Consider the following 14,647-nt stretch of genomic DNA (forward strand, 5'->3'; position numbering starts at 1 on the left):
CACAGGTGGCTTCCCAGGACCCAGGACCACACACAAGCCCCATCTGGATGGGGGGCGCCAGGCTAGGGCCAACTGCTGAAAAAGTAGGTTGGGGACCAACTCCCCCACGCCAGGGAGTTGGCCTCAGCCTCATCTCCTGTTTAGAAGAAATTATAACCAGGACTTCAACTGCCAGAGCTGTCCTACCAGGTTACAGCTCAGAAACCCCAACCGTCATCCCTACAAAGAGGGAAAAGGAGAGGAAAGTGGGAGAAGACCAAAACCTGTTGGCAGTATTTCCACGGAGTTTCTGGAGACCAACCACTGAGACTTGCTTCAAGTCAGGGCAAGCAGTGAAGTGATCAGCAGCCGGAATCACATTCCCACTTTGCCAGCCCCACCCCTGTGCCACAGTCCCACCAGCTTGCAGTTGTTAGGTCCAAAGTCGCCAGTCCTATGGGCCTCTTCTTTGTTTCTTTGGCTCCTGCAGGAGGCAATGTCCCTGGGAACACACTCGGGGATCTACCAAGTCACATATCTGGTCCTCCAGAACCTCCACAGGTTTCTTCTCACAGCAAGGAGAAACTTGAAGCAGAAACAGGAGCATACACCAGCCACGGTCACAGGTACTACTGGCTAACTCCCCTGAAAAGTACTCATTCCAATGAAGCAGGCTGCAGGGTAAGGTCTGCAGGGATAGGCAAGGGCAACTGCTTCTTGTTCCCTCCTTCACCGTTCTGGAAGGGTGGAAAGTGTGGGGATCATCTTGCAGACCACTGCGTATCTACTCAAGTGACTTCTGCCCAACCTTCCAATCACAACATAGAGAATAATCCAGAAACCTGGATTCCCAGACCTGAGTTCAGAGATGATACAGAAGGCAGAAAGGAAAGATGTAACATTGATTTCATGCCTACTACATACATTTATCTTTACATGCATTATTTCATTTATTCTCACAGTAAACTCTAGGAGATAGTTGCTAGCAAGGGGCAAATATCAAATTTGAATACAGGAATAAGACTGGGTGCGGTGGCTCACACTTGTAATCCTAGCGCTTTGGGAGGCCAAGAAGGGCAGATCGCTTGAGTCCAGGAGTTTGAGACTAGCCTAGGCAACATGGTGAAACCTCACCTTTACAGAAAAACACACACACACACACACAAATTAGCCAGGCGTGGTGGCATCTGCCTGTAGTCCCAGCTACTTGGGGGGCTGAGGTAGGAGGACTGTTGGAGCCCAGGAGATTGAGGCTGCAATGAGCCATGATTGTACCACTGCACTCCAGCCTGGGTGACAGAGGGAGACCGTCTCAAAAAAAAAAAAAAAAAAAAAAAAAAATACAAGTTTAGCTGATTCAAAAGTTTGAGCTCAAGCTTAAACAAACAAAAATCACAAACACACTCCATTATATAAAACTGGGCTGGGGCCGGGCACGGTGGCTCACACCTGTAATCCCAGCAGTTTGGGAGGCCGAGGCGGGCAGATCACGAGGTCAGGAGATTGAGACCATCCTGGCTAACACGGTGAAACCCCGTCTCTACTAAAAATACAAAAAAATTAGCCAGGCGTGGTGGCGGGTGCCTGTAATCCCAGCTACTCGGGAGGCTGAGGCAGGAGAATCACTTGAATCTGGGAGGTGGAGGTTGCCATGAGCTGAGATGGCGCCATTGCACTCCAGCCTGGGCCACAAGAGCAAAACTCCATCTCAAAACAAAAAAACAAACAACAACAAAAAACTGCCTCTTCAGATGGAAAAAAATGGCGAACATACCTGGATTTAGGTTTGCTTCTGCCAACACAGAATAAGGTAGTGGTTCCTGTCCTCACCTTCAGAGATTCTGATTTATTTGATCTGGTATAGGCCCACATATCCATCTATCTCACCATCTACATGTGTGTGGTATTTTTGTTTTTTGTTGTTGTTTTTTTTACATCTGTAGTTAGGAACCAAAGTGTAAGGACCACAGAATCATCTGGCAGAAAATGCAAAAGCTGGGGGCAAAGGAAGAAGAAACTAGGGCTCAGCTCCAGGCTCTACTGTCTACTTGTGCTGTAACCCCCATCCTTCCTGGAATAGTTTCTCCCTATAAAAACTGAAATAATATCTGCCTCATCAATCCCTCCCACGTGGGATACTTGCACGCACAAAGAATACAGACATATTTGAGCAAGTGGGAAGAAAAGCAAAAGCTGAATTTGAGAGATTGCTGAAATTTGGTGAGCCAAAGATTTACACTCTGAAAGTACAATGGCTAGTTTGCAAGGAGAGTAAGAGGCCCATTAAAACAAAACACTCAACCCCTTTCCCCGCCACTAATATGCAGCATTCTGCCAATTACCCAAGCCTCCTTTATTTATTTTTTTTGAGACAGAGTCTCGCTCTGTTGCCCAGGCTGGAGTGAAGTGGCACAATCTTGGCTCACTGCAGCCTCTGCCTCCTGGGTTCAAGCAATTCTCCTGTCTCAGCCTCCCGGGTAGCTGGGATTACAGGCGTGCTCCACCACGTCCGGCTAATTTTTGTATTTTTAGTAGAGATGGGGTTTCACCATGGTGGCCAGGCTGGTCTCGAACTCCTGACCTCAGGTGATCTGCCTGCCTTGTCCTCCTAAAGTACTGAGATTACAGGTGCGAGCCGTGCCCGGCCTAGGCCCTGTTTAGTCCCACTAATGTGAAAAGGTTTCCTTTGACAGATACCTCTTTATTGAAAGTATTTCGAGATCACCAATTACAGTTTAGTAATGCAGTTTGAGTAGCCTGCAAGAAGCAGCCCATTATAGACTATTTAACTGAGAACCACAAAACTAGACTTTTAATCCATTCTCCTCAACTGTGAGTTTGGGCCAGTCACTTCCTCTCTTTAGATTTGTTTCCTAAACTGTGAAGTAAGACGACTAGGTTAAATCAGGTATTCAGAAATGCTGATTTATGAAACTTCTAGTAAATGGTCTTTGTGAACCATTTGGGATTATATGCAAAATTCCATGTGCGTGTTTACATGTGTGAACATTTTTCTGGAGGAGAGGTGCAAAATTTTCATGTCAGCTTGTGATTAAACAAGGTTAAGAACTATTTGGCTACCCAGGCTTCAGCTCTTACTCTATTTGCTTCTCAGCCTCCTCCACAACAACTTTGGAAGCAAAGTTTAAATCCTGAAGTATATATAAATAATTGAATCTGGAGTCCTAGGGCAAAATAAGGACAGCTAATTCTGATCTTTCTTTTCTTTTCTTTTTGTTTTTTTGAGACACAGTCTTGCTCTGCCGTCCAGACTGGAATGCAGTCGCACCATGATGGCTCACTTTAGCCTCAACCTCCCAGGCTCAAGGTGATCCTCCCACCTCAGCCTCCTGAGGACCTAGGACCACAGGTGTGTGCCACCACACCCAGCTAATTTTTAAACTTTTTTTTTTTTCTGTAGCGATGAGCTCTTCGTAAGCTGCTCAGGCTGGTCTCGAACTCCTGGGCTCAAGCAATCTTCCCACCCTAGCCTCCCAAAGTGCTGGGATTACAAACGTGAGCAACCACACCAAGCCTAATCAGGTTTTTTTTTTGTTGAGACAGAGTCTTGCTTTGTCGCACAGGCTGGAGTGCAGTGGTGTTATCTCGGCTCACTGCAACCTCCACCTTCCGAGTTCAAGCGATTCTCCTGCCTCAGCCTCCTGAGTAGCTGGGATTACAGGAGCACGCCACCACACCCAGCTATTTTTAAATTATTATTATTTTTAGTAGAGATGGGTTTTCGCCACGTTGGCCAGGCTGGTTTCGAACTCCTGACCTCAGGTGATCTGCCTGCCTCGGCCTCTCAAAGTGCTGGGATTACAGGGGAACCACGGTGCCCAGCCCAAGCCTGATCAGTTTTGTTTCCCAAAGATCTGAGGAGATTTGCTTCCAGTAGGCAGATCTGAATCAAAACATCCCCAGGACCTACGATCTGACCTTCTGCAACCGTCATATTAGTCACAAAGTCCTGAGGCCAAACTAGCTGCACCTGAATCCTAATGGTCAATGCCAAGAGGGCCACTGATTCTGTGTAAACCGCATGTACTCCCACTTTATGATATGCGCCTGCCCCTTACCTCAAAATACCTCCCCACTGGTCTGAAATTCCTCCCCTAGGGATTCAGTGCTTTGGGTTTGGAAAGTCTGAACATCCTGTGCAACACAACTCCTTTGGGAAGAGGCATGACGTCTTGACTCTAATTAACTAAAACTTGGAAGTGGAGGGGAGGGAGGTCAGGGAAAGGACTGGAAGGGAAAGTGAAAGGGCTACTGAAGCTTCGTGCGGGGCAGGAACGGTAGGCTAGACTGGAGGCAACCTCAAGGACACAGGAAATCCAAAGGGTTGTTTATATACTATGCCCTGCACCCCAAGCAAAACGTCTCCTAGAAAACAGGGCCAGGGCTCAATCCACCCCAAAGGCAGGGGCATGGAGAGAAGCGACCTCTGCTTTTCCGTCCCTCGCCTCAACTCTGCACCCGCTCTAGCTATGGGGTCAAGCCCGGAAGCACCCCGGCTGGAGGGGACGCTCGCTTTCCAGGACATGGTCCCGCCCACTGCAAGCGCCACCTTGGTAAGGGATTTCTCCTAGCAGAGGCAAACGCGAACTTAATGCCTTCTTGATCAAGATGAGGTCTTCGAGACCTGTCTGCCTCGCCACGTCGGGCTACATGCGTACGCTCCCCCGCCACAGCCAGGTCGCGACCCTCCTGCACGCATTCCCACCGAGATTGCGCCTTCTCCCCCAACCCCAGCTCGTCCCTAAGTAAGATGGCGGCGAGCGCACTTCCGGCGTGTGTCCTTACGAGTGCGTCCGGGCGGCTGCTTGCAGGTGCCACCCAGCGGGTTCCAGCTTCTTTGCTGCATAGATTACAACGGTGATGGCGGGCAAGCGGTCCGGCTGGAGCCGTGCGGCTCTCCTCCAGCTCCTTCTCGGCGCGAACCTGATGGTGATGCCGCCCACCCAGGCCCGGAGTCTGCGCTTCGTTACCTTGGTAATGAGAAATGGGGTCACCAAAGAGTTCCCTGAAGCTAGAAGGGCAAAGGCCAGCTGGTGGGGGTCGGGGATCTTGGGAAGGAACAGCTGGTTTAGGAGAGGACGACTGGCCTGTGTAGTTGGGAGACTGGGTTCAGGATTGACGTGGAGCCCTGGGTTATGGGGGTCAGGGTGACCGAATAGGTCGGGGTGAGTCTGCCCTGAGACAGGGAAGTAGTTGAATGGTTAAGACTCATCCCTAAAGAAGCCTTTGGTTGTCTTTTTTCCCCAGTTGTCCCCACCACATATGTTGCTTTCACTTCTCTTTTCCCTTACCACCTGTACCTTGGCTTTGCCTGTGGTCTCCAGTGGCATTGCTTAGCCAAGTTAGAGTGTCTGGAATCTGGAAGAAGTGACTGACTCCTAACTGGGGTCTTTTGCAGCGAGTAGGCTTCCCAAAGGGAATGAGACTTCCTTCCCTAACATGGGGCAAAAGGTAGGCTCTGGGTCCCTATCGAGATGCTTCTGACCTATAGACAAACCATTTTCTTCCCTCAGCTGTACCGCCATGGAGACCGTTCACCAGTGAAGACATATCCCAAGGACCCCTACCAGGAAGAAGAATGGCCCCAGGGGTTTGGTCAATTAACCAAGGTGGGTCAGAAGCCAGCCTTTCCTCAGGATGAGCTGTAGAATGAGTGATGTCTAGAGCAGGCTACAGAACTTGGGGCCTTACTAAACTGCCTTTTCCCATATGGGTGCTGACTTTGACCAGATTTCATAACCTTAACCTCTGTGCCCATGATATTGCCGTGCATGACTGGCCACTTAATGAAAGACTTCTGGGATCAGATTAATTGACTCCAGCAAAGGGTAAACCTGGAAAGCAACAGGGCCTAAACCCCATGGGGCTTGTGAGCCACTCCTTCCCTCTAGACCCTCTTAACTTTTGGGTTTGCCCACAGGAGGGGATGCTACAGCACTGGGAGCTGGGCCAGGCCCTGCGGCAGCGCTATCATGGCTTCCTAAACACCTCTTATCACCGGCAAGAGGTAAGCTTGGGAGCTCCAGAGGCAAGGGGAATGGGGTATGCTGCCCTCATCTTTTGCTCTCAGGGAGCCTAAGGCTGAGGCTGGGCACTCTGGCCTCCTTCTTGTATTTTTGGTTACAACTACAGGAAAAGGCATCTGAGAGCTGTCTGGAACAAAACCCTAGGAGCTGAGTTGCCCCTGCTTGGCTAGGAAGAGGCAAACCTGATTAAGCATCCAAATTCAGCCTTACGGGCGGGCCTGGCAAAGTGGTTTCTGACTCTTTGAAATCACAGGCTTTCCATCCAAGACATTTATTGAGTACCCATTAAAGGCCAAGAACTATGCTAGCACTTCGCATTCAGTGGTGCACCATACAGATATGATCTCTGTCTTCATGGAGCTTAGAATGTTGTGGGGGTATCTGATGATAAACCAGACAGGGCCAAGATGAAAGACAGCGGGGAAGATGCACGTAGATAGGGCTTGTCTTTCCTTGATCAAGATGAGGTCTTCGAGCCCTGTCTGCCACGCCAGGTCACGCTACGTTCCTAGGGCACATCAGGGAGGACTGGCGAGTGTGCCTGCTCCTTGAGTCCTTGCCCTACCCCAGGGATGGGGGAAGCTATTCCTCTGGTTACCACTGTCAGCCTCAGCTGTGTCAAGAGTCCCTAGATATTGTTAATTGTTCCCTTAAGGCCCAGCTCTGTCCTGAGCTTGTCCTTCCCCAGTTTCCTCCTCCCTTTTCATGAGCCACTATCTCTGAATAAGCTCTTCAAAATATTGTTTATTTATTTATTTATTTATTTTGAGATGGAGTCTTGCTGTGTTGCCCAGGCTGGAGTGCAGTGACATGATCTTGGCTCACTGCAACCTCCGCCTCCTGGGTTCAAGCGATTCTCCTGTCTCAGCCTCCCGAGTAGCTGGGATTATAGGTGTATGCCACCATGCCTAGCTAATTTTTGTATTTTTAGTAGAGACAGGATTTAACCATGTTGGCCAGGCTAGTCTCGAACTCCTGACCTCAGCTGATCTGCCCGCCTCGGCCTCCTAAAGTGCTGGGATTACAGGCATGAGCCACTGTGCCTGGCCTAAAATATATACGTATATTTTAAAGGGGTCTCACTCTGTCACCCAAACTGTAGCACAATGACTTAATCATAGCTCACTGCAGCCTCAAACTCCTAGGCTCAAGTGATCCTCCTGCCTCAGCCTCCCAAGTAGCTGGTGCCCGCCACACCTGGGTCATTTTTTATAGAGACAGGGTCTCACTATGTTGCCCAGGCTGGTCTCGAGCTCCTGGCCTGAAGCGATCCTCCTGCATTGGCCTCCCAAAGTGCTGGGTTTATAGGCGTGAGACACCAGGCCCAGACCTTTATCTTATTTTTTCTCCCTGGTCTCTAAGGGTCATCACTGGAGCCAGTTTCTGCCCCAAGGACCCTGATCTAGACAAGGAGAGAGGTGTTGTTATGAAACCAGACAGACCAGAGAGCCTTACTGATTGACTCAGCACTTTTGACTGGGAGAAAGGGGTATTCAATTAAGGCCATTCCCACAGGAGTTCTTCACAGAGTGGTGACAACCCCCAGTGGAGTGTTTGGGGGATGGGGAAGGCCAGAGGCCAGAGGGGGGTGAGGGCCAGATGCATGGTAGGTTTACAGTTTGCTGGGTGATCCTCAAGAACAGGTTCTCCCCCGGGGCTCCACTTTGGGGTGACCAGGACTTCCCACCACACACACACACACACACACACACGCGGCTCCACTTCAGGGTGACCACAACTTCCCCACCACACACGCACGTGCGCAGGTGCGCACACACACACGACTCCAGGGTGACCAAAACTTCCCCACCACACGTGCGCGCACGCGCGCGCGCGCACACACACACACACACACGTGACTTGTGTTGCTATCTCTGCAGGTTTATGTGCGAAGCACAGACTTTGACCGGACTCTCATGAGTGCTGAGGCCAACCTGGCTGGACTCTTCCCTCCCAACGGGATGCAGCGCTTCAACCCGAACATCTCGTGGCAGCCTATCCCTGTGCACACTGTGCCCATCACTGAGGACAGGGTGAGAGTGGCCAGCCCTTCCCTGGGATGGTGAGGGGACAGCTGTGGCCGTGTGCCTGCTGATGCCAGGCTCCTTTTCCCACTGCCTGTTTCCCTGCTTCGCTCTACAGCTGCTGAAGTTCCCGTTGGGCCCATGTCCCCGTTATGAGCAGCTGCAGAATGAGACCCGGAAGACACCAGAGTATCAGAACGAGAGTTCTCGGAATGCAGTGAGTAGGGGCAGAGGTGGAGGTCGCCACACTGTCTTTTCCCCACAAAAGCACTGAGATCCTGATCCATTTTTCATAGCAATTTCTGGACATGGTGGCCAACGAGACAGGGCTTACAGACCTGACACTGGAGACTGTCTGGAATGTCTATGACACACTCTTCTGTGAGGTGAGCCCACTAGAGTGCCCACTGTGATCACTCTTTTTCCCCTCAGCAGGCCCAGGTCACCAGGACGGTAGAACACAGTGCCTGATACCGTTACGCCCCTGGGGAGGTCCAGGGAGGCTGTGCTTGTGAAACACGGGAACTTCCCTCACGGGTGACAGAGATCCTCAGAGTGGGAAATGGTTTATTAATTGTCAGCAGTCCCTGCTGCTCTCCACCCAAAGCTCCTTTCTGCTGAGTCTCACTTTTTGTGCCTGAGCTTCCTTTCCTGTGCCCTGCAGCATCCACACCGTCTGCCATGTCTACTAGTTCCAGCCCCTCTGCCTCTGTCTCCTCTCCCTCCCTCACACACACAGGCACCTTCCCACTGGGGAAGAGAGCTGCCCCCTGGAGAGGCTGGCCTAGGCCTGGGGCGCTAACCTGCCCGCTGCGATATACAGCAAACGCACGGGCTGCACCTGCCGCCCTGGGCCTCACCCCAAACCATGCAGCGTCTCAGCCGGCTAAAGGACTTCAGCTTCCGCTTCCTCTTCGGAATCTACCAGCAGGCGGAGAAGGCCCGGCTTCAGGGGGGTGAGTGACAAAGACAGCATGTCACTCCACTCCTCAGGACCCTAAGGCGTTAAAAATCTGCTGTGGGGGCTTCTTACACACTTCCCTCTCTACTGAAACACTCCCTGCTCTTTGAGAACCAAATTCCCCTCCTCATGCCGCTAGTCACCAAATTTCCCCAGCTCTCTTCCTTTTCTGCCATCCTATTCTTTTTAAAAGAAATTGTTTATTTATTTATTTTTTGGGGGGACGGAGTTTCCCTTTTGTCACCCAGGCTGGAGTGCAATGGCTCGATCTTGGCTCACTACAACCTCTGCCTCCTGGGTCCAAGCGATTCTCCTACCTCAGCCTTCTGAGCAGCTAGGATTACAGGCACATGCCACCATGCCTGGATAATTTTTGTATTTTTAGTAGAAATGGGGTTTCACCATGCCCAGCTAATTTTTGTATTTTTAGTAGAAATGGGGTTTCACCATGTTGGCCAGGCTGGTCTCGAACTCCTGACCTCAGGTGATCCACCCACCTCGGCCTCCCAAAGTGCTGGGATTACAGGCATGAGCCGCCGTACCCAGCCTATTTATTTTGAGACAGAGTCTCGCTCCGTCACCTAGGCTGTAGTACAGTGGCACGATCTTGGCTCATTACAGCCTCCACCTCCCAGGTTGAAGTGATTCTCCTGCCTCAGCCTCCTAAGTAGCTGGGACTACAGGTGCCTGCCACCACGCCCAGCTACTTTTTATATTTTTAGTAGAGACAGGGTTTCACTATGTTGGCCAGGCTGGTCTCAAACTCCTGACCTCTGGTGATCTGCCCGCCTCAGCCTTCCAAAGTGCTGGGATTACACACGTGAGCCACCACGCCCAGCCCTGCCATTCATGTTCTTAAGTTTCGCCCACATCAGAAGACCCTCCCTCTCCTAAATGAATAGCTGCCCCAAGAGAACCAGTGGGGACCATTTTGAGAAGGCTGAGAGTAATACACATGCCAGCTTCCTCATTTGAGCACCTAAAGGCTTGCCGGCTGTCACACCTTTTTGACATCTCAGTTTTCAGAGCATATGGTAGTTACCCGGGCACGGATCCACCCACTGTGTACTCTGAAGCAATCTTACGTTTACATTTGTTTCAAACTGAAGTGCTTCTGTAAACACAGGCAGGTTTCTACATCCGTGTTGAAATATAGGCAAATACCTTGTTTTGTCTTGCTTCCTTCTATACATTTGACAGTTCTTAGAGAGGAGGGGTGCCACAGAGTTCTTACACGGTCCCTATGACACTAAAGAGTTCTCTGTGTAGGGGATGAGGCCCAGGCCTGGCAGAGGGTGAAAGGAGCACAGATAGGTGGAATTAGAAGGCAGGGGTGGCTGTAGCCGGCAACACCGGGGACTTTTCTCCTTCAGGAGTCCTGCTGGCTCAGATAAGGAAGAACCTGACCCTAATGGCGACCACCTCCCAGCTCCCCAAGCTGCTGGTTTACTCCGCGGTGAGTGCCTGCGCTCCCTAGCATGCTGTGTCAGGCAAGGAGCTGGATTTCTTCTCTGTTCAGTTCCTGCGGGTGTGGGGAACAATGCTGACGGGGAGCCCCTCTCCCCCGCAGCACGACACTACCCTGGTTGCCCTGCAAATGGCACTGGACGTCTACAATGGCGAACAAGCCCCCTATGCCTCCTGCCACATATTTGAACTGTACCAGGAAGATTCTGGGTGAGTGGAGCTAGCAGTGTCCTCTGGAGAGGGCCCTCAGGAGGTGGCTCGGGGCAGCCCAAGGACCCCATGACAGGCAGGCTGGGCAGCTCCCATGTTGCCTCCTGTCGACCCTTAGGAATTTCTCAGTGGAGATGTACTTTCGGAACGAGAGTGACAAGGCCCCCTGGCCGCTCAGCCTGCCTGGCTGCCCTCACCGCTGCCCACTGCAGGACTTCCTTCACCTCACGGAGCCCGTCGTGCCCAAGGACTGGCAGCAGGAGTGCCAGCTGGCAAGCGGTCCTGCAGACACAGGTGAGCTGTCACCAGACTCCTTGCTAGTCATGCCCCAGACCAACCTGCAGTTCACATCCTCAAATCTCAAGAGCTGTCGCACTCCCAGTCATCTGACTGCATTTGCTAGGAGTTCCCTCCCCGACCCCAGACCACTTTATACCTTCTCCCCACTTCTCACCCTCAGGTGATGTCTCACTTACATCACCAAGAAAATAAGAGCCAGGAGAGAATCGGCTCGTTCTTCCACCACCAGCTCCACCAGCTTACTTGCTGGGGAAGCCACTGCTTAGGATGGCCTCTCCACCCGCGCTCAGGTTCTCTCTCCTCACCTCTGCAAGGAGCTCTGACGCCTCTGCTTCCCTACTGGATCACTTCCCTCCCAAAAGCCCATCCATGACCTCTGAGAGCCACCTCTTCCCCAGCCACCAGCCTCTTCCCTCTCAGAATGGAATCCTCGAAAGAGCTGCCTAGACTCTGGCTCTGCTTCCTCACCGCCTGATCTCTTAGACTCACATTAGACAGTCTTGTGTCACCTTCCACTACCCTGAAGCCACACTTGTCTGGTGACCAATGACCTCCTCTTACCAAAGCCAGTGACCAGTTCTTAGCTTCTCTCGCCTCTCAGCAGCATTACATAATTGGCCACCCCGTCCTGAAACACTTTCTTGGCTTCTCCTGACTTTAGTTGTCCCTTCCTCACTAAAGAACGGATGACCCAGGACTCATCCCTGGCGCTTTCCCCATCTGTGCACACTCCCAAGTGATCTTATGCAGCCTTATGACTTTATGCCCATCTCTATGCTCACTTCTGTCCTTACGCCCTGACTCACAGATTCACCACCTCTTCTCTGAGCTAGACTCATATCCAGCTGCCGACTTGAGGTCTCTATGTGCACGTTAAGTAAGGCATCTCAAAGTTGCAATGTCTTAAACCAGATGCTTTTCCTTCCAAAGCTGCTTTTCTTCCAGGCTTCCTTGTTTCAGTCAATGCCACGAGTTGCCTAGTGGCACAGTATAGCCCTTGGAGTCATTCTGCATACCGTTTCTCATACCCCTCATCCAGCCCACTGCCAGATCAGCTCAACCTTTCAAATATTAATACGTGCTCTTGCCTCCACAGTCCAATCTACTGTCAGCTTTTGCCGACCGACTGAAGTTTCCTAGTTCTTTCTGGTTCTATTCTTGTCCCTACCAGTCTTTCAGCACAGCAGAGTTAACTTTTTTTATTTTTTTGAGACGGAGTTTTGCTCTTGTCACCCAGGCTGGAGTGCAATGGCGCAGTCTCGGCTCACTGCAACCTCCGCCTCCCGGGTTCAAGCGATTCTCCTGCCTCAGCCTCCTGAGTACCTGGGATGACAGGCATGCATCACCACGCCCAGCTGATTTTGTATTTTCAGTAGAGACGAGGTTTCTCCACGTTGGTCAGGCTGGTTTCAAACTCCAGACCTCAGGTGACCCGCCCACCTTAGTCTCCCAAAGTGCTGGGATTACAGGCATGAGCCACCGTGGCCGACTGAGTTAACTCTTAAACCAGTTCACACTACTGTCCTCTCAGAATTTTCCAATGGCTTCCCATCACATGTAGAATAAAATCCAAGTTCTTCACCATGGCCTTCCAGGCCCTACTCCATCTGGTCTCCTGCCCCATCTCCTACATGCCCTTTGCTTACTCTGCTCTGGTGAGACTGACTTTCCTGATGATCCTAGCACATGCCAGGCTTATCCCCACATTTGGGCCTTTTGCCCTTCCTTCCTGTCCTCTGCCCCATGACACTCTTCTCAGATCTTTGTATGTCACTCATTGACTCCAGGTCTCTGTTAAACTTCTCACTTCCTCAACGATGCCTTCCCTGCTGACCTACTTTGCTTTGTCTCTGTATCACATTCATCACTGACCTGTCACTCCTAACTTTTTTTTTTTTTGAGACAGCGTCTCATTCTGTCGCCCAGGCTGGAGTGCAGTGGTGTGATCTCGGTTCACCGCAGCCTCCGCCTCCCAGGTTCAAGCAATTCTCCCGCCTCATCCTCCTGAGTACCTGGGACTACAGGCGTGTACCACCACGCCCAGCTTTTATGTATTTTTTTATTTTTTTGAGATGGAGTTTCGCTCGTGTTGTCCAAGCTAGGGTGCAATGGCACGATCTCAGCTCACTGCAACCTCTGCCTCCCGGGTTCGAGCAATTACTCTGCCTCAGCCTCCTGAGTAGCTGGGATTACACACGCGCATCACCACGCCCGGCTAATTTTTTGTATTTTTAGTAGAGATGGCATTTCACCATGTTGGCCAGGCTGGTCTTAAACTGCTGACCTCAGGTGGTCTGCCCACCTCGGCCTCCCCAAGTGCTGGGATTACAGGTGTGAGCCACTGCGCCCGGCCAACTTTATTTAGTAACGATGGGTTTTCACCATGATGGCCAGGCTGGTCTCAAACTCCTGACCTCAGGTGATCTGCCCGTCTCAGCCTTCCACAGTGCTGGGACTACAGGCATGAGCCACTATGACCAGCCCATTTGCTTATTTATTACATCCCCTCTCCTAGCACGTAAACTCCATGAGAGCAGGGACTCTGTCTTGGCCACCTCTGTGTATCTCCTATGTGTCAGAACAGTACCTGGCATATGATGGACACTGACATGACCTTTCTCTTGCCTCCCCCATGCCCAGAAGTGATCGTGGCCTTGGCTGTATGTGGCTCCATCCTCTTCCTCCTCATAGTGCTGCTCCTCACCGTCCTCTTCCGGATGCAGGCCCAGCCTCCTGGCTACCGCCACGTCGCAGATGGGGAGGACCATGCCTGACAACCACTCAGCCCGCTTCCCTCCGCCTCCTAGGGGAGGTGGGCTGGGCCCTCGCTCCTGACTGTTGCTGCTCCCCAGCCCATGGACGGGAGATCCTGGGTTGGGCCTCCCTCTGATGACCCCAGCCAGATGAGCGAGTGGGGCTCAGCGTGGCCCGTGGTGCCTGTCACTCAGCATTCCCATGCCTGATGTTTACCAAGTGCTGTGTTGGACACTGGCTTTCTCCAAACAGGATTTGCCTCCTCCATGCTCCCTACACACCTGAGATGTAAACTGGCCGTCAGTGTTCACTCAGGACCTAGGATTAGAAAACGGCAGAGTTGGTGCTGGATCCAACTTGCGCTTCTATCAAGCCCCGTTCTTTTTCCTCCAGCCTGGAGTCTTTGGCAAATAGCTCAGAGGACACGGTCTTGCCTCTCAGTGCTTATTTTAGTGAGAAAAACAGCAAATACCAGGGGTACAAACATTGGCTCCCAAAGAACTGGATCACCCAACAGCCAGCCAGCCACATTTCCCTGTGTCTGGCTAGAGCCACCGTTAGACTCAGACAGAATGCTTCAGGAACCTTTGTCACCCCTTCAATTGGAGCAGGATGGAAGGGTGTCTGTACTTGGGAGGGAGTGGGGAGTGGTGGGAGGGGAGTTGCTTGTCACATGGAATCAGGAAACTGCTGTCCCTCAGCTGGGCTGGGGTCTCCAGGGACCTGAGGTACATGCAGGTTGTAAGCTGGAAAAGAAAGTTGTAGACTGTGGCCCAGAATAGGGCTGGGGCAGCTCCCAGAGAATGAATAGTGTTGTTTCCTATTGGACTGATAGTGCTGTTTCCTGTGCCTTTTCATTTCTGAGACGCAAGAAGCTCTCTGACCAGGTTACTTCTGCAAGATCC

At 51.6% G+C, this 14,647-nt stretch overlaps 2 protein-coding genes across 2 annotated transcripts in view; one reads left to right on the forward strand and one right to left on the reverse strand.

The window, feature by feature from the left end:
• Positions 1-4,846, reverse strand: part of NR1H3 (nuclear receptor subfamily 1 group H member 3) — a 19,924-nt gene extending 15,078 nt beyond the window's left edge. Inside the window, exon 1 of the mRNA XM_065529527.2 lies at positions 4,786-4,846. Coding sequence (XP_065385599.1) covers positions 4,786-4,846 — 61 coding nt within the window. The remainder of the gene's footprint in view (positions 1-4,785) is intronic.
• Positions 4,840-14,576, forward strand: ACP2 (acid phosphatase 2, lysosomal). Its single transcript, XM_005577994.4, has 11 exons — positions 4,840-4,974; positions 5,514-5,609; positions 5,921-6,007; positions 7,907-8,059; positions 8,169-8,267; positions 8,347-8,436; positions 8,874-9,006; positions 10,385-10,467; positions 10,582-10,688; positions 10,807-10,982; positions 13,629-14,576. Exons 1-11 carry the CDS (start codon positions 4,861-4,863, stop codon positions 13,760-13,762), a joined length of 1,272 nt encoding a protein of 423 aa, XP_005578051.2. The 5' UTR covers positions 4,840-4,860; the 3' UTR covers positions 13,763-14,576.
• Positions 14,577-14,647: the final 71 nt, after the last annotated feature.

This window comes from Macaca fascicularis, chromosome 14, assembly GCF_037993035.2.
Source record: "Macaca fascicularis isolate 582-1 chromosome 14, T2T-MFA8v1.1".
Taxonomy (NCBI): Eukaryota; Metazoa; Chordata; class Mammalia; order Primates; family Cercopithecidae; genus Macaca; species Macaca fascicularis.